The sequence below is a fragment of the Mustelus asterias genome, chromosome 3 (assembly GCF_964213995.1).
Source record: "Mustelus asterias chromosome 3, sMusAst1.hap1.1, whole genome shotgun sequence".
Classification (NCBI taxonomy): Eukaryota; Metazoa; Chordata; class Chondrichthyes; order Carcharhiniformes; family Triakidae; genus Mustelus; species Mustelus asterias.
In genome coordinates this window covers 129,054,549-129,077,286 of record NC_135803.1, presented here as the reverse complement: position 1 = coordinate 129,077,286, position 22,738 = coordinate 129,054,549, and the positions used below count along the sequence as shown (strand labels likewise).

The window sequence follows — 22,738 nt, the reverse complement described above, 5'->3', positions numbered from 1 at the left end:
AATTCCATGATCTGAGTCTCAAGAGAGCATAGTTAACATATACTAGTCCATTCAGATGCCAGCAGTACATGGATTCGGTTTAAGAATTAATTGACTTAAGTTAATTCTTCAATTATTGTCTAATCTCAAAAGATGTTGTACGTTTATGAGAAAGCACATGCCCAGACGTACAAGAATCAAAATCTGAATTTACAAGAACCTAAAAACAGTGACATTTGTATAGCATTCACAAATTTGCACATGAAGTTCACAAAAGCAGCAAGAAAAGTAAATACGAATCTTTGAAGCTGATGGACAAAATTAGCTACTTAAAATATTAGGGTTCTGAATAATTTTGCACAAAAATAAATCAGTCAAGTGCAGAAGAACAGGAGTTTAAGTGACTGAAAACAAAGTAACTGAAACATGCAAACTTGAACTAATTTAATTTGATTATAAGAAGTTAACCCTCTAAGTGCTCCCAATTCTGCAATGAATTCCTATGTCTGACAACAGTCTAGGCACAGAACAAAAGGTGTCTGTGTTCTCCATTATGGCTCTTCATGACAATCAAGGATTTCATTGACAAGAATTTTGAATGTAAACCTTCACTATAAAACTTGCCAGTGTTACCAATTTGCCAATTATCTCATCCTAACAAGTTGAAAATATTAGGGCATGCCAAAATATAACTAAATTTGGTCTGTGCATAAACTGTCAGTCTGCCAAGGCTTTGTAGACTTAAAGGTAATACCACAAAAAAACAATACCATGGTTTCACTATGCCAGTTTCGAATTAGTTACCATTTAAGCATCAACAACGCAACACCTTGAAGTCTACATAGCTTCCTTATTCCAGTATGACTGAAAATTGCAATCATTTGAAATGTTTGCGGAGCTGCACTTCAGTATAAGCACAATATTAGGTCAATGGGTCCTCATGCTTTCAAATGTTACAGAGGGCATTTTAGAACCACTTACTGGTATGTACATCTGATTGAACAACTGCTCAGCTTGCTACATTGCAAAGTTGGGAAGGAATGAAGCACAGACAGGAAGAAGGAAAGATTCAGGAAAACAGCATTAGCTCAACAAATCCAATGAATTTACACAGAAAATGTCTCTTAAAAGTAGAAATTTAAGTTTCCAAACATTCCACAGTGAAAGCGAGAGGCACTAAGGAAACATAAATGTTGTTTTTGGCTCATAAAAAGAATAGCTGGAGTAAGAATTTTTAGGTTAGTGTTACTTTCCTTTTTTCTCCTCCCAGAGTTAAATATTCCATGAAATAAACCAAGCTTCCCACCACTAATGATACATTTAAGCGTTCTGTTCAAGTGATGAATCACTAAAAGTACCATTGGTTTATAAAGGTTATAATTAATCAGAAGGCTTCAAAGTTGGTTATGGAGATAAGCTTGATTAAATCGGGTTATTAAATTTGAAATATATTATTTTTATTGCAAAGGTAATTTATTTAACAGATTTCAAAGGAAGTGCAATCTTGGCAGGACAACAATAGATGTTGATTGTCCTTAACCTGATTAGCTTTGGAATTCACCATCAACACACTACTTCTTCAAAATGTTAGTTTATTTCTTTATAGGTTGCACTCATTCAATTCGGATACTTAAAGTCTACATTTTATAGCTCTCCAAAAGTCAAATGGACAGCTCTTCGAATGGAAAGGTCCATTTTGACAGGTCAGCTCTATAGATCAATAGGATTCTATTATCTAGGGCATTTCAGAACAAAATTGCACATTATAAAAATTTGCAATGTTTAATAGACAACATCATGATTTCTTGCAGAAATGAAATTAGTTTGGTGAATATTCAGTGGCACATTCGCTCAGCAAAGGAGATGTCAGGATTGTAACAAGCAGGACTGCAGAGTTTATGGTAAAATATGTCAATTTTGGTTTACTGCACAATTAAAAGCCAAGTTTATGTTATTCTTCTGATAAATCTTTTGTTACATTTGCACCAGCATTGTAACAAATACAGGTTCACAAAATGAGTCGTAATACATCATTTGAAATTTTAATAAAATACATTTCATCGTTATTTTCAGTCTAAAGGTCTGTATTAAACAGCTCACCCTCATCATTATAGCACTGCTTCTGTCTATATATATATATATAAATATCAGTGCAATTGCAAAATATATGGCCATATTGCCATTCACTCCACTGTGGGGAATGGGAAATGTTCAGTGCAAGCACTGTCAAGCACATGCATGGGACCATGATTTATGTTCTTTGGCGTGCTAATACTTTCTGATTTAGAGTTGCCTTTTCTATTAACTTTTACAAGTGTTCAGCCGGTATCCAGGACACTGACAGAGAACATTTTAAAAGATCAAATGCTGCGAATTCAACTGTAGGATGCATTTTCACAAAGATCATTGCAGTATTGGTACTACTGTGGTACACTTAGAGGAATGGCATAAGGAAAATCCATAACATAATAGCAGCCCCAGAACTGTACTGCCAGTCTGGGGGTGGTGGGGGAAGGGGGGGGAGGGGGGAGGGGATGGAGAGTGGTACGATTTGGATAATAAGTAACTTTCCTTCCATAACATAAAAAAAGCAAATGAATGTAATTACTTTAAGCAATAAACTATGTCTGGTTATGGCATAAATGTTGTTAAATATGATTATCAAACCTTTTATAGCTTTAACTGTGCCAACAAAATGATGTAAATGTAACCATATTGTGTATAGTATTAAAAAACAGTACACACCAGTTTCAGCCTCCAAAGATTTCAAAATCTGTATGTTCATACTAATCACTTATCTGTAATATTTGCTGCAACAAGTGTTATAGTTTCTAGATTCTATTAAGAGTTGCAAGAGTGATAATGAGAACATTCAGGCTTTGTTACATTAAGAAAATCTGATTTTTCTGAAAATGCGGGTTGAGGCAGAACTTTTGAAATTAACGCTATACAGTCACGGAATGCTGTGCAGGAAGAAATTTAAGTTTCATTTATTTTTAAACAAAAGATGCAAAACTATTTTAATGACAGTCTAACTAATGATTACACAAGTCGCTCATCCTTTTTCCTTGGGGTGGTGTGGGGGCTGGCGGCAATGGAGAAAAATGGATGCCATGTGATGACAGCTGTATTAAAAGTAGTTGAAAAAAAATTAAGCAGGCCCTCTGTGCTCCACATGATTTCTTTCAAGAGGTTACTTTTGGTAACAAATTGCTACAGAAGCCACTTGATATGCGAGAAGGACTTTCTGAAATCCAATCTGTTCAGTAACCACAAAATTATTTGAAGAGGTTTCTCATCCAGGTTAATGTATTTTGTATTTTATTCTGTTTGCGTGTTTTGACATTCCAAGTACAGGCTGTTCTTACTGGGCAAGTTCAACAGTACTTAATTAACATATATATTATTTAAAAAATCAACTGGCAATTTGAATAGGGATTTTCTTTAAAAATGCTCATAATTGAGCAGAAAACCAACAATAATAAAACATCAAACAGCAGACATTTGGATTCTGTCTACATGATTTTCAGCCAAAATAAACTAAATTACATCACAAAGGGAGCCAGCAAAAATCACAGGGCCAATGGAATGCTTATCATCACATTATTTTACATTTCTAAGATAAGTATCACTTCACTGAAAAAGCAGTGATTCCTATGCTATAGGTGAATGTTATTCTGCTTTCCAAGGTTTCTTCCAGGGCAGATTGAAAATAGTTTGCTTGTATTTGTTATTTTCTCTTCCATTTTGTAAATGAGCATTTGCCAAGTGTTTACGTGAAAATTCACATGTTTCGGTTGTTGTTCTACAACCTCTCTTTGTACTTTGCCTGTTTTGATAACAATCAGCTTGGATTCCAGCAAGCAAGAAATTGCGAAGTATTGTGGGTCTTTGCGATGTTTACTTTAAATAAAATTGTATGGTCTGAAAGTTCCTCTTTTCATGAGCAATGAGAGAATGCATGGTGCTCTCTGCAATTAGTCCCCTGCTAAAGAAATTGCAGGAATGTGCAATTTCAGAACGTGTAATTTCTGAGAATGCAACTTTTGTCAATTACAGCTGTTAAAAACTGCATTTTGCAATTTTTCATCAAAAGAAGAGTCTCACCCCAACATGTTCAGAATCCAATTTGCCTCTTGAAAATCCACAGAATCACATTACAGAGGGGGAAATTCATTCTTTCAACAGGGAAAAAGCAAATTATTTTAATGTTGGGATTAGGTTAGACATTTTGGAGATCAAAACTAAACAAAATTTAGGTTTTAATGTTCTCCTCCTTCAGCATTTCTTAATTCCCATATGCTAAGAGACTATCCTCCCTATTCTGAGTGGCACAACTTCTGACGAGGCCATCCACTGTTTTGCACAGGCTGGTCAAGAGGAGGCAATTTTTAGTGTAAAAGATACTTCTATACGCTATGACACAGCAAAAAGGTGAATGGAAGCTATTTAAAGTATTTGAGTATCAACTAATGACCAAGCAGCGTTCAGCTCCACAAAATCACTGCATAAATGTGCATAAAGTGCTATTCTATAAAAGGAACAATAATATCCTCACAGAGGAATCTGGTTAGATCAGGGGTTGGGGGAAAGAGAGAGAGAGAGAGAACGAGAACAAGCATAATACAAAACCATGACTGTAAAGAAACCTATTATCAGTTGCTTTCTGGAAAATGACTTGTCTAACCAGTTACGGGTGACCTCATTCTCCCCTGAGATTCTAAGAGCTACATGAATAAGTGAGCTGGAGATGCATATTTGATGATTTAACTCAATTGCAGCATCCACATTAAATCATTAAACACATTATTTTAAAACAAACTGCAAGAGAAACAACTGAATATAATAATTAGGGAAAAATCAGATTTTATTTTCAAACCTATCACACACCTGAATTTCAAGGATTCCTTTCAGTTTGAACTATTTTGAATATTCATCAATGTCTGTAGCAATCCTTTTATTAAATATTTATTGGAGAATTTCCAAAATTATGATTGAAACCTTGCAGTGAAATGACATTCATTAGGTTTCATTCCAGGTTACAAATAATTTGTAATTTCATCCAATAAATTTATATTTCTGAAAAGTAATCTGCATACTATTAGGTCTATCTCTAGATGAAATTCAGAAACTCTATATGTCATGAATAATCAGTAATTCAGGACTTGTAATATAACTATGTATGCACCATGTGGAGATCACATGAGAATTGGAGTTTCTGCCTGCAAAAGTATAATTATCAAGTTATTTGGAAATTTGCTACACATTAACTTATCAAAACTATTTTTCTACTTGCAATAAGTTTTGACATTCTGAATAAACATGTTCAAAAGCAAAAGACAAAGCAAAAAACTTGTCTAATTAATCATGGAAAGGACAAACAATTCAAATCTCTTTAATTATATATTGAAAATCTTGGGAAAAAAAGTCTCCTTCCCCCAGGAAAAGAAGCATGAGAAACCTGAGGAAGAGCTCCTCTGAGCAAAGTAGCGAGAAAGTTACAAGGAACCCTGAATGAAAGAAAGGTACCTTACATAGAAAAAGTACATATTCCACTTTTATCAGAATCAAACAAAATATAAGTGAATATGCAGACAGTTGCTGCTACCTTAAAAGCAAGGGCAATCTTAATATTTGGTTAATGTGATATATTTGCGGGGGGGGGGGGGGGGGGGGAGAGAAAAGAAATTCAAGGTCTTTAAGACATGTGACCCATACTGATTCAATGTCTAGGTCATAATTTTTTTGATTAAATCCTAGCAGGAATGCTTCAGTGATCCAAGATTAAATCATGAAAAAAACTTCAGATTAGCACCAGTCCATACAAATATTAACCAAGAAAAAATCTTCCCCCCACCAATTTAACACTTACCTTCTTTAATTGTGCTTCCAACTTACTACATTCTTCTTTCTTTTGCTCTATGGCTATTTCTAGAGTTTTTAATTTAGAATCTTTCTTTAGACCTGTTGAAGCCAATGAGGATGCATGTTCCTTCAAGTCAATCAAACTAGACTGAGAGAAAACAAATAATTATCATTGAAAGTAATGTCCTATAGATTACAGTCAGAAATTATTTTTCAGGTGTATTCTTTAATACTATTCAATTCTGGATGTATGTCTTTAAATCATTTTTCTTTTAAATCAATAATTATAAATAGCTTTACACTGAACTCCATAGGATTGGGTTTCCAGTGTCAAAACTGCATTTGAAGGAAGTGATAATGAGGAAAGGCAACAATATTTTAGCCCCAATTCTCTGAATTTCACTGCTTTTGAGTGTAGGTTCCAACTAAGTGGAGTAAAATTGTTGAACCCTTGTAAAGTTTGATCAGTTGAAGTGGATCATAACTAAATTATGTTAATCACTACTGCCTCACAGTACCAGTGACCTGGGTTCGATTCTGGCCTTGAATGACTGCTCGTGTGTGGAGTTTGCACGTTCTTCCAGTGTCTGCGTGGGTTCCCTCCGGGTGCTCGGATTTCCTCCCACAGTCCAAAGATGTGCAGGTTAGGTGGTTTGGCCATGGTAAAGGCACAGGGTTACAGGAAAGGATGGCGGGGGGGGGGGGGGGGGGGGGGGGAAAGAGAGAGAGGAGAGAGACTCCTGCAGAGAATCAGTAGACTCGATGGGCTGAATGGGTTCCTTTTGCGCTGGGATGATAAAATTTACCAATATTTCATGTTCTAAAATTTTCACCCAACACAGCAGAAGTGCTTCTGGCAGGTGCTGCATTAAAAGTTTTTCTTTAAAAAAAAGATTTTACCCATATGCACAGATTTTGCATTTGGTGATGAAGTGATGGTGCTCACTGCCGACCTCAAAGAAAACTGCCGACAAAGATTTAGCAAGCTCTATAGCAGGGATTTCACTATTCCGATGTTCATTTCATTCTGGCGCCAGTTTTAGTGGATCTCCCATATCCAACAACGGTAATACCAGCAAGCAGGCTAAACAGCCAATCTCACTTAAGAATCATCATAAACAGCAAACCAGCTGGTGAAAACAGGTCTTATCATTCACTTTCTATAATCTTACAGAAAGTAAAAGCAAAATTGAGATATGCAAATGGGTTTAAGATAGAAACTGAAATATCAGATTTTTTTTAATGGAGGTTTTGGAATGGATTTGATAAATTTGTCATTCCATAAATGTAAAATTAGTTCCTCAAAGCCACGGAGGTTGCTCAGCAATAATGTATGATGTTATGTGATTTCAAGAAGAAATTAGATTTGGTTCTTGGGGTTAAAGGGGTCAAGAGATATGGGGGGTAACACGGGATCAGGATATTGAATTTGATGATCAGCCATGATCAATATGAATGGCGGAGCAGGCTCAAAGGGCCAAATGGCCGACTCCTGCATTTTTTTTCTATGTTTCTATATGTTGTAAAAATCTACTTACACCTCATCAACAAGGCTCAACTTTTTCAAGAGCAGTTACAGTGAGACCAATAGCATTAAAAGTGCAAGTTCACATCAAATCAGTGACTTCTAATTTATTTCCATCTGGGGGGACGTCAGTGACACATCCTGTGGCAGAATCAAGAAATCATTGATTTCTGCTTTCAACTGTGCATGCGGGGGCACCAGAAGTCAGTGTCAATTCCAGAGTAGTGCTAGTGAAGACTGATGGTTTTATTATAACCACAATATTTAAACCATTGTAAAAGGACTACTGTGACAACTACTGAAACACAAATTATAACCTCAGGTTACTAACCTCTTTTTCTGCTAGCTCAGCTTGCAAATTGTTAATCTTCTCTTTAAGATCCTTATTTTCTTTTTTATACGACTCAACCTCTTCCAATCTTTCACGATCATCTCTTTCACGTTGCTCCTTGAGACGTTCTATAATTCTTTCCTACAAGTGAGCCCGGCAATTAAAGAGAAAGTCATTTACAACTCAAACTTTCAATCACAACATGTGCATGAAAGATCTGATTTTTATCCACCATAATGCAAAAGTTTATCAATATTAGTATTTATGACTCCTTTAACATGCTACACATTGTTAGCTATCCAATCCGGAAATTTTACTGATCAGAAATACCAGTTGTCTGAAAAATCTTTTGAGCAAAGCCTCTCTGTCATTGCCATTATTTTAGTGAAGTAATTTGGGAAAAGAAACATAGAAGATAACAGAAAATGCTGGAGAAACTCAGCAGGTCTGACGGCATCTGTGGAGAAAGAATACAGCCAATGTTTCAAGTCGAAGGGTCATCCAGACTCAAAACATTAGCCCTATGCTGTCAAACCTGCTGAGTTTCTCCAGCATTTTCTGTTTTTGTTTCAGATTCCAGCATCCACAGTATTTTGCCTTTATGGAAGTTACAATATTTAGATAAGTAAAACAAGTTTTTTTACTGCTTCATAACATTTTATCACAGTTTTATGTTTTAAGTAAATACATCTACTGTTATTCCAGTTCTCACACATCCGGTTAGCCATTCTAATGTCATTCTATAATCCAGAAAATTGCAAAGTCCCGGACTGGAGAGTTTACAGTGTAATAGATACTTGGTACATATTTGAATCTGGTACTGTAAACAATTTCAGTGTAAAAGTTTCTATAATTTATAATTAACCCTGTAGTAACTACTTAATAAAACATTGTCTTGAGTGGTGTAAACATTTATATGCTGCTATCAAGTTATAAAATAAAACTTGAATAATAAACTCTTACTTAACAAAAGATTGAATTTTCAGTTAATATATTTTCAAAAAATATTTGTATAGTTTCCTGAAAGTCTTGAAAAATATTCCTGGTTAGATTTAATATAAACACCTTTGATATACATATTATTCTAGTCACAGTAAAAATTGCATCCTTTCATAGTGACTGCATTTCTTGGAACAATTGAGTTAAAAACTGGAGCCAATAATTGCCAAATTACAACAATATAATAATAACAGCTATTAGCAAAACACCTCATTGAGAAACAACTGAATCTCATCATTATAAACTTGTGGGGACCAGGGAAATATCAGTTCTAATCATGGATTCATGTAATTGAGGTTTGAAGTTCTCTCTTGACTGTAATGGAGCTTTACGCAGAACCATGGGGGGACAGGGGAACAAAGTTTGCAATAACAGAGTTTATTATAACAAGGTTCTACTATAGGCCACAGCTTCTACAACTCAACCACAAAAATTTTTGTTGTAAAAAAAATGTAATCAAGCAGTTGGTTTTGAGCCTCCAGGGACGTTGAATGTTTAAAGAGGCAGCACAGATGGGGAATGATCCCTGAGGCAAGCCTGCTTCTTGGCAAGCTCCGTTACTCCCTGAACTTTTGCCAGGGCTGGTCAACTTAGGTCTGACTGTGCCAGATTTGCTATTGGAAGACACTTGGTTAAAGGAGAAATAAACATTAGGTGTGAAGCGTCCTTCATTTCTGACAAGGCTATCATCAACTGAGTTCTCAAGACGTGCCTTACTCACTCTCCCCTAATTCGGCCTGAATATCCTAAAACTGCTTGAGGCATGCGTGTACCAGAGGAAATTGATTCACAAGATGCTTTTTCTGCACTAGAGTGAATTGAGGTGTCTACGAGCTACTCGCTTAATTACATGATCTTCAGAAACATTTGTCAATTAGAGATGATCCCTTTGCAATCCGAACTGAATATCTTTGATTCTTTGACTGCAGGAGTTGTGCTAGAAAAGTTGGTTTGGGTCAGATCTTCCAGCCTTTAACTGTTACTGTGTCAGAAGTGAACTAAATAACTAGCCAATTGCTTCTCAAAATATAAAGTACATGAAATAAAGTTGTGCAATATACTATGAGCAGAATCCTGTTGATGGGTAACCTTGAAAATCTTGCTAGGAAAGCACCGCAAGGTTCACAATCCACCTTTGATCTGACAAGAACGAACACAATAAACCCACAACATGAGATGGTGGTGTAGTATCATTACTGATGGCATTGTTGTGCTGCACCAATAGTAATAGAAAATAAACAAACAGTGGCAACTGGCACATTCTCAGCTGTTTGCTTTAGCACCACTCGTAGACTTCCAAGTATTTTTCCCTTTGATTTTGGACCAGTAATTATCCTTATAGTCTTGATAATCTGGAGCCATTAGCAGAAATGAGGACTGTGCGCAGACTCCATCGCTGTTTTTATTGTGCAGCTAGTTTCTAGATACCTAAACATCTGACAGCAGCTTAGTCTTTTGGAATAACATAGTCAGCGGATGAGCTGACAAGACATATTCCCCAATCACCACATCATGCAGTTAATGCAATGGAGATGTCATTATAATTGGTTGAAAAATGCTTACAATCTATCCTGCAACACAAGTACCAGGGAATTCAATGTTGAAAGCCCATAAAGTAACTTCTCAAAGTTACTGTTCAGCATTCTGAATCGGTGTTGATTTCCTGTTATGAGCAACTGGGGTAGCACGGTGGCACAGTGGTTAGCACTGCTGCCTCACAGCACCAGGGACCGGGGTTCAATTCCGGCCTTGGGTCACTGTCTGTGTGGAGTTTGCACATTCTCCCCGTGTCTGCATGGGTTTCCTCCGGGCACTCCGGTTTCCTCCCACAGTCCAAAGATGTGTGGGTGAGGTAAATTGGCCGTGCTAAACTGACCCTAGCATCAGGGGGAACATGAGGGTAAATATGTGGGGTTACGGGAATAGGGCCTGAGTAGGACTGTGGTCGGTGCAGACTCGAAGGGCCGAATGGCTTCGTTCTGCACTGCAGGGATTCAGTGGATTCTATGAAGAAACTGTTACAGAATCCAGCAATCTCACTGCTAGTTAATGTAATTCCCTATATAAAAGAAAAGCTGAAAGTCAATCGTATAGTCAAAAGAACTGATTGCTCCAAGTAGAGGAGACAGGAGTGCCAGAAGTCAGACAGAATGAGCTGAACAATTACTTAAATACGATAAATTGGACCAAAAAAAGTCTGTTAAATTGTGCAAAATCAGAGCTTTCGAAGTCCAAAATTTGGTGTCTCATTTCTGTCGACTTTCTTTTGTTGTACTTTTTGATGCCCTATGAATTGCAGCCTCAATTTTTAAAATTAAAATTACTTACCATTAGCAACCTATTTATCTCGGCTTGTGATTTTCAGAATTTGAAGGACGAGTGTAGAAAAGGTTGTTTATAGCACAGATTTATTAGATAGATCACATTGGTCCAAAATCAAAGGGAAAAATACCTGGAATTCTACAAGTAGTGCTAAAACAAACTAGAGCTGAGAATATACCCGTTACCACTGCTCGTTATTTATTTGATATTAGTATTGGCACAACACACCAATGCCATCAGTATTGATACTACACTAATGTCTCTGCTGAGTTTTTAAACAGACTTTCATAAAATAAGAGGGTACTCAGTCTAATTTCCAGAATACTACTCAAGATATTGTCAAATGCATTAGTTACTTCACTTGAATTTGATATAAAGACCTACTTTGTGAATGAAGATCATATTTAACAAACTTCCTTTGCAATATACTTTTCTGAACACAAGTTTTGCAGGCTAAACAAATAAAACATTAAGGCAACTTGCATTTCATGAACTTTTGATCTGTGGTCTTTTGCTTGCACAAAGCCAATTCTATTAAGTTGTGCCACAGATTCTCAGTGGTTACCATAACTGCATATTAAGTCAACAATGGATGCAGCTAGATGAATGTGTGCACAGGAAAATTATTTATGTTCTGGACAAGTCTATGTTTCCTCAATTATAAGCAAAACAAAAGCATCTTAGAATCTAAAAGAGACCTAGTGAAAAGTTGATGAACTGTCACAAGACATCTTTGACTAACCACCAGCAGAAAAAAGCATGGCCTTTACATCTTTCAATGGTCTCTGGCTTACACCCAAGCAACACTTGTCTTTGGCAGGACCATATGGAATGAAACTGGGAAGAATAACAGGGAAGCAGAGGACACATTATTCTAATATGTCATTGTACTGACAGAAACGTAAACAAGGACAATTCCTGGAAATTGCAAACATCATAGGATGGATTAGATGGTATGCTGTTAAAATCACCACTCTAATGAAAATACAATGATACAAATCACCCCAAATGGCAAATAACCAAATCAAATTTATGATCTATTAAATGCACAAATCAGAATACAGAAGCAACTAAATCTCACTCAGCCCCCATACAAAATAAATACCCATAAAATTCCACCAAACCATTCTACAGCTATTAAGACAACAGAACACATTTAAAAAAATACATAAAGCAGAATCATGACTTTTTAAAAGGTAGCTAAATATCACTTTAACTTGGGCATTTGATTGTTTTATAAAATGATCAATTTCTCTTGAGTAACGTATTTATTTTCCTGGAATCCTTTCAACGGTTACAAGTTATATTGTGTGACGCCAGTAATCTTCCAATGTCATATTTTGACTAAGAAAGTAAGAAAAATAAAAATGTAAATTACAAAACACTATCATCTAAACATGGAAACACAATGCTGAACATGAGAACACTTTGGAAGGAAGAAGAAACTATTGCCACTGGAAAAATACATACACCAAGAGGATGAGATAATCACGTTCAGGATATTAATGGAATTGCTTTCATCAGTAATATTACTCCAGAGCCAAACGCTTAGATACAAGGTAGATTAATTGATCACATCATTCTCCACCTTCTGAATCCTGCTAAGCTGCCCCAGTCGAGACTAACTTTATTTGGGCTGAATAGATGGCTTGATAAAAAGCTTGCCTGTGGGACATTTCTCACCCCGGTACGCTTAAAAGCAGCACATCTGTTCAGCTGCAAGTGCTTTATATGCATAATCAAGTAAGCAAATTCTTAAATTGTCTGGACCTATGTCTCACTTAACATTTGGTGACATACATATTGTAATCTGTTATGTTTTCATTCTCTAACTAAAACTTCCAATGTGTTGCAATTCAACAACCAAGTCTGTGAACACCAAACAGATTCTTTCAGGTTCTTAAATTTTTGTTTGCAAACTCCAAGCTTTAATGAGAAGCACAACAGGCAAAATAATTGTTCACTAGATCAACACTCGAAAATATAATATTTTCTGCTTACTGACAGTAGATAACTAACCATTTGCTTTTCCTACATAGAAACATTGGCTTACTACCGATTCTAAGTCCAATCGGCCCCCAGAGCTGCTCCGCCATTCAATAAGATCATTGATCTTCTGACTGTGGTCTTATAGCTTCCTGTCTGACCCCTATATCCTCGACTCCCTTGTATTTCAAAAATCTATCTAACTCAGCCTTGAATAAATTCAAAGACCTGACAGCCTCCATTGCTTTCTGTGGAAGAATAACAACACCCTGCGGGAAAAAATCTATTTTCTCATCTCTGCCTTAAAAAGGAGGCCTCTTATTTATAAGCCGTGAGCCCTGGTTCCAGTTTCTCTGTGATGGGGAGATGCCAGCGTTGGACTGGGGTAAATTCTTTTAAAAGAACCGCTTCTCGGCCTTTTGGCTAAGATCAAGTGTAATAATGCGGATGCTGCACTTGGTTAAGGTCATTAGGTCACATTTAAGCTTCATTTTCACATGAAGCAATTTTTAAAAGCGGTATCTCGGCCTTTTGGCTAAGATGCAAATGAGATCAAGCCTTGGAGCAGGAAGACCTGCGCCTACTCCAATCAGCTTGGCTCATGTAGATCAGGCTCAAGACAGGGGTTGCAGACCCTGTCTTGTCAGCTTGGATCGGAAATGTCTCAACTTGTTGAGACTCTGAATTGGACTTGATCTGATTGAATTGGAAAAGTATTAAAAAAAAATTCTTGCATCTTTGTAGAAATTTGATGTCTGTGTCAATATGCGCAATCTTCTTGGAGATCCTTTCCACTTGGAGCCAGCAGTTTGCGGTGTCGATGGTAGCCATGATGGAGAGATGCCAGCGTTGGACTGGGGTAAATCCAGTTTCTCCCACAGGGGAAAACATCCGCCCAGTTTTCAAATGATCAAGTTCCCTCAGGATCTGATGTGTTTCAATAAGTTCACCTCTCATTCTTCTAAACTCCAATGGATACAAGCCCAACGTGTTTAATCTTCCTCCATAAAGTAAATCCTTCAGCCCAAAAATGAGTTGAGTGAACCTTCTCTGAACTGTTTTTAATGCAATTATATTCTTTTTCAATAAAGAGACCAAAGCTGTACGCAGTACTTCACAATTGGTCTCACCAAGGCCCTGAACAGCAGCAGTAAAACTTCCCCACTGTTATAGTTTCATCCCCCTTGAAATGAACACCAACATTCCACCTGCCTTCCCAATCACTTGCTGTACCTGCATACTAACTTTGCGCGATTCGTATACCAGGGCACCCAGATCCCTCTGCATCAGTGAGTTCTGCAATCTCTCTCCATTTAAATAGTATGCTATTTTTTTATTCTTTCTGCCAAAGTGGACAAGTTCACATTTTACCACATTTATACTACAGCTGTCAAATTCTTGCCCACTCACTTAAACTGGCTATTTCCCCTTTGTAGACTCAGTGTCCTGTACAAGAAAGCCAGATATGATCTAAGGAGATCCATCAAAGATGCCAAAGGACATCTTTGATGGGACCAAGCTAGAGGCCCAGGCTAGCCACACCGAGTATGGCAAGGTCTGCAAGACGTAACAGGCTACAAGATGAGGCATGTAAAATCGCCAGCTCCAACGCACCCCTCCCTGATGAGCTCAATGCATTCTACGCCCGTTTTGAGCAAGAGATCAGTGAGAGCATGCTCTCCACCCTGGAAGCCCCGGATGAACCTGTATCTGGGGTCACCATTGCAGATGTCAGAGCAGCTTTCTCGAAGGTCAACCCATGGAAAGTGACTGGCCCGGATGGGGTACCCGGACAAGCACTCGGATCCTGCACGGATCAGCTGATGAGGGTATTCACATACATCTTCAATCTCTCTTTACAACAATCTGAGGTCCCTATTGGCTTCAAGAAGACAGCCATCATCCCGGTACCCAAGAAAAACCAAGCAGTGTGCCTTAATGACTATCAGCCGGTGGCTCTGACATCCATCATTATGAGTGCTTCAAAAGGCTAGTCATGGCACGAATCAATTCCAGCCTCCCGGACTACCTGGATCCAATACAATTTGCCTACTGCCGCAACAGGTCCACAGCAGACGCCATCTCCCTGGCCCTGCACTCAACTCTGGAACACCTAGATAACAAGGACACCCGTGTCAGACACCTATTTATTGACGACAGCTCAGCCTTTAACACCATTATTCCCACAAAACTCATCTCCAAACTCTGTATCCAAACTCGGCACCTCCCTTTGCAACTGGATCCTGAACTTCCACAAAGAGTAAGGATAGGCAACAACACCTCCTCCACGATCATCCTCAACACCAGTGCCCCACAAGGCTGTGTTCTCCTGAGACACCTATGACTGTGTGGCCAAATTCCCCTCCAATTCAATTTTCAAGTTTGCTGACGACACCACCATAGTGGGTTGGGTCTCAAACAATGATGAGACAGAGTACAGGAATGAGATAGAGAATCTGGTGAACAAGTGCGCCAACAATAATCTCTCCCTCAATGTCAACAAAATGAAGGAGATTGTCAGCGACTTCAGGAAGCATAAAGGAGAACATGCCCCTGTCTACATCAATGGGGATGAAGTAGAAAGGGTCAACAGCTTCAAGTTTTTAGGTGTCCAGATCACCAACTACCTGTCCTGGTCCCGCCGTGCCGACACTATAGTTAAGAAAGCCCACCAACGCCTCTACTTTCTCAGAAGACGAAGGAAATTTGGCAGGTCAACTACGACTCTCACTAACTTTTACGGATGTACCATAGAAAGCATTCTTTCTGGTTGTATCACAGCTTGATATGGCTCTTGCTCTGCCCAAGACCGCAAGGAACTACAAAAGGTCATGAATGTAGCCCAATCCATCACGCAAACCAGCCTCCCATCCATTGGCTCTGTCTACACTTCCCACTGTCTCGGCAAAGCAGCCAGCATAATTAAGGACCCACACAACCTGGACATCCTCTCTTTCACTTTCTTCCACCAAGAAAAAAATACAAAAGTCTGAGGTCACGTACCGACCGACTCAAGAACAGCTTCTTCCCTGCTGCTGTCAGACTTTTGAATGGACTTACCTTGATCTTTCTCTACACGCTAGCTACGATTGTAACACTACATTCTGCACTCTCTCGTTTCCTTCTCTATGAACGGTATGCTTTGTCTGTATAGCGCACAAGAAACAATACTCTTTCACTGTATGTGACAATAATAAATCAAATCAGATCAAATCTTTACCCCCTTTTAACAACTTACTATCCTATCTATCTTGGTGTCATTGGCAAAGTTAGCCATCGTACATTTGGTTCCTTCATCCAAGTCATTGATACAAGTTGTAAACAATTCAGCTTGCCAACCCAAAAAGCTACCTTCTGCTTCCTATCAGCGAACTAATCCTTTATCCATGTTGACATGTTACTGCCAACATAACTGAATAAAACCAAAAATGACATCTCCCTCTCCAAAATCGGAACTTCACTTTTTACAAAACTGAGTTGAATGTTGCACAAAGTCACCTGCCAACAATAAACACCATGCTGTTAATTCAAGAGCAAATCTTTTTGGTCTTAAATCTGTGTCGTTTCCCATCTTCCTACATTCTGCTCATAGCGTCGGCACTCTTGCACTGCCCACCTTCCTGCCTTTTCCTCTCAAACTCCAATTTCTAACTGCACCGCCCATTCTTCATGTTCTTTTCCCTTCTGCAGCTAAACCTCCTGGATCATTTTTTCCACCTCTTTCAATATAGTTGCCACTTTTAAATATCTATTTCTGTTCAGTTCAATGTTTTAAGCCAGCAGCGTGCCAGTAATGCAAATCAGAATCCAACCACTGTCAATAACTGCTGCAGATTTCAAATCTGTATCTGTTATTCTCTCGAGTTCAGCATCATCCAGTTCTTTTGTATGTGCATCCCAGATAACCTACCATCCAAAAAAAAGAGTTTACTCCAGTTAAATTAGGCTACTGGCATCCTTGTGCCACTCTGTGACATCCCGTGTGTATGCTGACTTTTCCATATTTTGAAATATTAACTGAAAAACCCTCTACTGGAGATGATACCAACAGTAAACTCAAAAACTGTGATGAACAAACAACAAAAATCTATTCCACAGCAAAATGTGTCTGTTCCCTGCAGCTCGTCATAGTATCACAGTAAATTACACAAATTTGTCCTTTGAAATGTGTCAAATTCATTTTATAAAGGAGAATTGCAAAATTGAAGTTCACTAATTTGGAAAGCACAGCCCCTCTTTTGCCTCTCATTGACTTTCCAGATTCAGACCTGTCGGAAACATTCTGCTCCAACCTCTCCAGCTCCTCCCCTTAGTTCTCAGTACTGAGGATTGGTTTGCCAAACTGCTCATCAAAGTGACAACCTTGAATAGCTACCCCAGCCTGGTGTAGCAGCCATGGCAACTACAATGCATGTTTTGATTCTTCTCAGTTCTATGAAGCATATTAGGAAGTTTTTTTCTAATGTTAAAGGTGCTAATTAAATGCAAGTTGTTGCTGCTTTTAGCTGAGCTCCCCGGTGGCACCTCTGAAGGAAAACTAAACCAACTTTACAGCTGCAAAGCTGTCTGGAATGTGCTAATAACAACCTGTCCCTCCCCATCCCGCCCCTTGTCTCAAAAGCAGCATGGATAACAGTTTCAATGGCTAAGCCGTTTCTTCTTGGGAAGCCACGAGAATTCTGAGCCATTAGATTGCAGTTTGGTTGCATTCTGAGTTAGGAAAGTATGCTGGAATTCTGAAAATGATTGCTTTGCAAGCTGAATTGGACATCAGAAGGGTGCAAAAATATAAAAATGTTACACACACAACTAATGCTTCAACGGATCGTATATTAAATGTGTTTCAAGTGGTAGAGGGGGAAATGGCTTTTAGAAATTTACAATAACGACAAACTAATTCAACTTTAAAAATAACAATATTCACAATGATTATTGATGTTTGGGATAATATTGTCAAACTGTTATTTTTCTCCAAAGCAACTAGCTCAATGTTAGGACAATCAAACCTTTCAGTGAGTTACTAATTCCTTGTTGTTTATTAATAATTCATAGATTACTTTTAAAAGATTACTTATACATAATAAATGGTACAGGTCACTTAGATTGGCTCACCAAAAGTAAATTATCAAACCAAAACAGTAAAATGAATATCTTACGTAGTTAATGACTCTGAAAACATTTCAGAGTATCAGGAGTTGACTAATTTGAAATCTGGTTACGTATAGGATTGTAATCTGAACAGCCAATGCTAAATGACTCTAATATTGTGTTATACTACTTTCTGCTCCACATTTCAGAGGCAATAACCGTATCAGTGTGCTGTTTTATTCATCTTATTTGCATTGGCAGCATTTAACTTGCACATTAATCCATCCCATTCATCACGGGAGCAGGAACAGAATTAAATAAATACGCAGCTTATTATAAGGCTCATCGCAATGCTTATCGGCTCTGTGAATTTTGACATTGTAAAAGCTCGTTGCGAAAGCTAGCTTAAGCAAAGATAAAGTTAATTTATTCACATTTGCAATTTAAAACTTTCTTAGCAACAATTTACCACTATCCCCCAAAATGAGGTGATGGCCTAGTGGTATTATTGCTAGACTATTAATCCAGAAACTCAATTAATGTTCTGGGGACCTGTGTACGAATCCCGCCACGGCAGATGGTGGAATTTGAATTTAATAAAAAATATCTGAATCTACTGATAACCATGAAACCATTGTCGATTGTCGGAAAAACCCAACTGGTTCACTAATGTCTTTTAGGGAAGGAAATCTGCCGTCCTTACCTGGTTTGGCCTACATGTGACTCCAGACCCACAGCAATGTGGTTAACTCTCAACTGCCCTCAGGCAACTAGGGATGGACAATAAAGACTGGCCAGCCAGTAATGCCCATGTCCAATGAATGAATTAAAAAAAAGACATATCATAGCTTCAACAAGACAGCAGTATAGCCAAGAGTGGAAACCACTTGCATCCATCCCAATTTGGCAAAACGTACAACAAATTAAACTCAAAAGAAACTCAGCTTCCTTAAAAGAAACAAAATGTTAATATCTTAAGTGGATAATAGTAATAACTATGTGGATAATTCAGGTCTATCATTTGGGATTCCCTAAATCAGAAGACCAAATAAAAAGCTAGTGACTTAGAAACATAATTTCTCCAATTGACTATCACAAGATAAGCAACCTGCTCCCTGCATGAAAGTACCTGACAGCACCTCTATGTGAACTGTCCAATTCTAATCCACTAAAGCACCATGAGTCTAACATTCAACTGCAGGAGAAGTAGAACATAGAACAGTACAGCACAGTACAGGCCCTTCGGCCCTCGATATTGTGCCGAGCTTTGTCCGAAACCAAGATCAAGCTATCCCACTCCCGATCATTCTGGTGTGCTCCATGTGCCTATCCAATAACCGCTTGAAAGTTCCTAAAGTGTCCGAATCCACTATCATAGCAGGCAGTCCATTCCACACCCCAACCACTCTCTGAGTAAAGAACCTACCTCGGACATCCCTCCTATATCTCCCTCCATGAACCTTATAGTTATGCCCCCTGGTAACAGCTACATCCACCCGAGGAAATAGTCTCTGAACGTCCACTCTATCTATCCCCCTTATCATCTTATAAACCTCTATTAAGTCGCCTCTCATCCTCCAACACTCTAAAGAGAAAAGCCCTAGCTCCCTCAACCTTTCCTCATAAGGCCGACCCTCCAAACCAGGCAGCATCCTGGTAAATCTCCTCTGCACTCTCTCCAATGCTTCCACATCCTTCTTATAGTGAGGTGACCAGAACTGCACACAATATTCCAAATGTGGTCTCACCAAGGTCCTGTACAGTTGCAGCATAACCCCATGGCTCTTAAACTCAAATCCCCTGTTAATAAAAGCTAACACACTATAGGCCTTCTTCACGGCTCTATCCACTTGAGTGGCAACCTTCAGAGATCTGTGGATATGAACCCCAAGATCTCTCTGTTCCTCCACATTCCTCAGAACCCTGCCATTGACCCTGTAATCCGCATTCAAATTTGTCCTACCAAAATGAATCACCTCGCACTTATCAGGGTTAAACTCCATCGGCCATTTTTCGGCCCAGCTCTGCATCCTATCAATGTCTCTTTGCAGCCTACAACAGCCCTTCACCTCATCCACTACTCCACCAATCTTGGTGTCATCAGCAAATTTACTGATCCACCCTTCAGCCCCCTCCTCCAAGTCATTGATAAAAATCACAAATAGAAGAGGACCCAGCACTGATCCCTGTGGTACACCGCTGGTAACTGGTCTCCAGTCTGAAAATTTTCCATCCACCACCACCCTCTGTCTTCTATGAGATACAGTAAGAGTTTTAACAACACCGGATTAAAGTCCAACAGGTTTATTTGGTAGCAAATACCATTAGCTTTTGGAGCGCTGCTCCTTCGTTAGATGGAGTGGAAATGTGAAATGAGCACATTTCCACTCCATCTGACAAAGGAGCAGCGCTCCGAAAGCTAATGGTATTTGCTACCAAATAAACCTGTTGGACTTTAACCTGGTGTTGTTAAAACTCTTACTGTGTTCACCCCAGTCCAACACCGGCATCTCCACTTCTATGAGATAGCCAGTTACTTATCCAATCGGCCAAATTTCCCTCTATCCCACACCTCCTTACTTTCTTCATGAGCCGACCATGGGGGAACTTATCAAGCGCCTTACTAAAATCCATGTATACGACATCAACTGCTTTACCTTCATCTACATACTTAGTTACCTCCTCAAAGAATTCAATCAAATTTGTGAGGCAAGACTTACCCTTCACGAATCCGTGTTGACTATCCCGGATTAAGCTGCATCTTTCTAAATGGTCATAAATCCTATCCCTCAGGACCTTTTCCATTTAAACTTACCGACCACCGCAGTAAGACTAACCGGCCTATAATTACCAGGGTCATTCCTATTTCCTTTCTTGAACAGAGGAACAACATTCGCCACTCTCCAGTCCTCTGGCACTATCCCCGTGGACAGTGAGGACCCAAAGTACTGACTACAATTTTTTAAAACCTTCAAAATAACTTCCAGTCCCAAAATCTGGTACTGCTAAGAGATAATAGCAAGACTTTTCTGTGTAATGTGGACAGGAGGAGACACATTGATTGAAATGTCTCACAGGTGTCATCGAATGATTTAAGTAAAAACTAGAGGTGACTGCTCAAAACCAAAATGGATCTAATTGAGGTCTGTCCATGTCTTAACAAACCTATTGTAAGAGTACATAAGTACAGTAAGTAATTAGACAACTAGACAGATATGTTCAAGGGGATAAAAGTACATAGCTGGCTGGGAGCTTAGTATAAGGGTGACCTCAAAGGGTTAAAAAAATTAACTCAAGTGTAATTCAAACTCTGCTCAGGCCCAGTGAGTAATTTAACTACACAAAAAAATGTAACCACGATAATGTATGCAGTAGAAACTTGTTTAGAGTTATAATTACTGCGAATGGGAACTTGTTCATATTGACACGATACATGGTCACTGTATTATGGACACAGCAGAAACTTGATTAGCTTTACAAAAGAAGAAGATATTTCAACCAGAGATTGGTCTGGTCTTCTAATAAGGCATCGATATTACGATTGTCTAGTACTGTTTGTGGTCATGTGACATTGGATACCTGAGTGTATAACTACGTACGGTAAACCTTGGTCATTGAACAGTCTCTCTCTCTCTCTCATGCACATGGATAGAATAAAGTCTTGTTTGGACCTTCAACAGCTCTGGGTCGGGTGTCACTTGATACACCACAACACCTTTGCTCTGAGCTTTTCCCTTCAGTCTTTTGAGAATGATTATGAAGTATTGCCTTTAAGTTTCCAGTTCCCAATTCACCAACCGAAGAAAACAGTTTGCTCTATTCTCTGATTAATTATTTTCTCTTCGGCCGGGATTTTACGCTCCTGTTTGCGCTCGGCGGGTTTGGTGGTACGAGTGAAAAATATCACAAGAAAGGCGTAGATGCATTTTCTGCCAGTGCAAAAACAGGTCGTGGGCGACCCCTCCCCTCGTCAGTGGTGGGCCACGTTTGCCACCATTCAATGTCAGGAATGTCATTATAGCTACCTTAGTCAAGGCTGCCTTCTGGTGTGGGGCCACGAGCTTCGTTGAAAGCCTGGAGAGAAGGGGAGTTTGTGGCACGGGTTTCAGTATGGTCTGGTTGGAACGGGGGTGGTTGGCGGGTTTTAGAGAAGCACCCCATTTCAGCTGAAACTGTTCAGTTTGAGCTCTATTGACATGTTTGGAGTCAGACTAGTCACACAATCGTGTCCACTTAAGCAGCATTTAGGTGTGACAGTGCCACTGATTGCTGTCCAGCATTCAAACTTTAACACACAGGCTTCCAAATTCAATTACTGTCATGATATGGCTGTAACACTAACCATTGCCCAACTGGGCAAGCAATTATATCCCCTTAGAAAGGTGGCCATGGCACACAACCAGAGGATAGCACTCCTAATCCTTGGTTCTGTGCTAAAGTGCCCCTTGGTGGCACGAGTGAAAAATATCGCAAGAAAGCCTTAGGTGCATTTTTGGGCAGTGTAAATGCAGGTCATCGGCATCCCCTCCCCTCGTCAGTGGTGGACCCCCATCGGCCAATTGGAGTTCAAGGCCTCGGAATGAAGGTTAGTATAATGCCGGAACCTGAAATGAGAGTTCAGGATGCAATAGACTAGCCCAAGA

At 39.0% G+C, this 22,738-nt stretch overlaps 1 protein-coding gene across 1 annotated transcript in view; it reads right to left on the bottom strand.

The window, feature by feature from the left end:
- Window positions 1–22,738, bottom strand: part of LOC144491587 (ERC protein 2) — a 764,742-nt gene that overhangs the window by 376,909 nt on the left and 365,095 nt on the right. The window contains exons 11-12 of the mRNA XM_078209614.1: window positions 7,701–7,841; window positions 5,852–5,992 (exon numbers count right to left, since the gene is read on the bottom strand). Coding sequence (XP_078065740.1) covers window positions 5,852–5,992; window positions 7,701–7,841 — 282 coding nt within the window. The remainder of the gene's footprint in view (window positions 1–5,851; window positions 5,993–7,700; window positions 7,842–22,738) is intronic.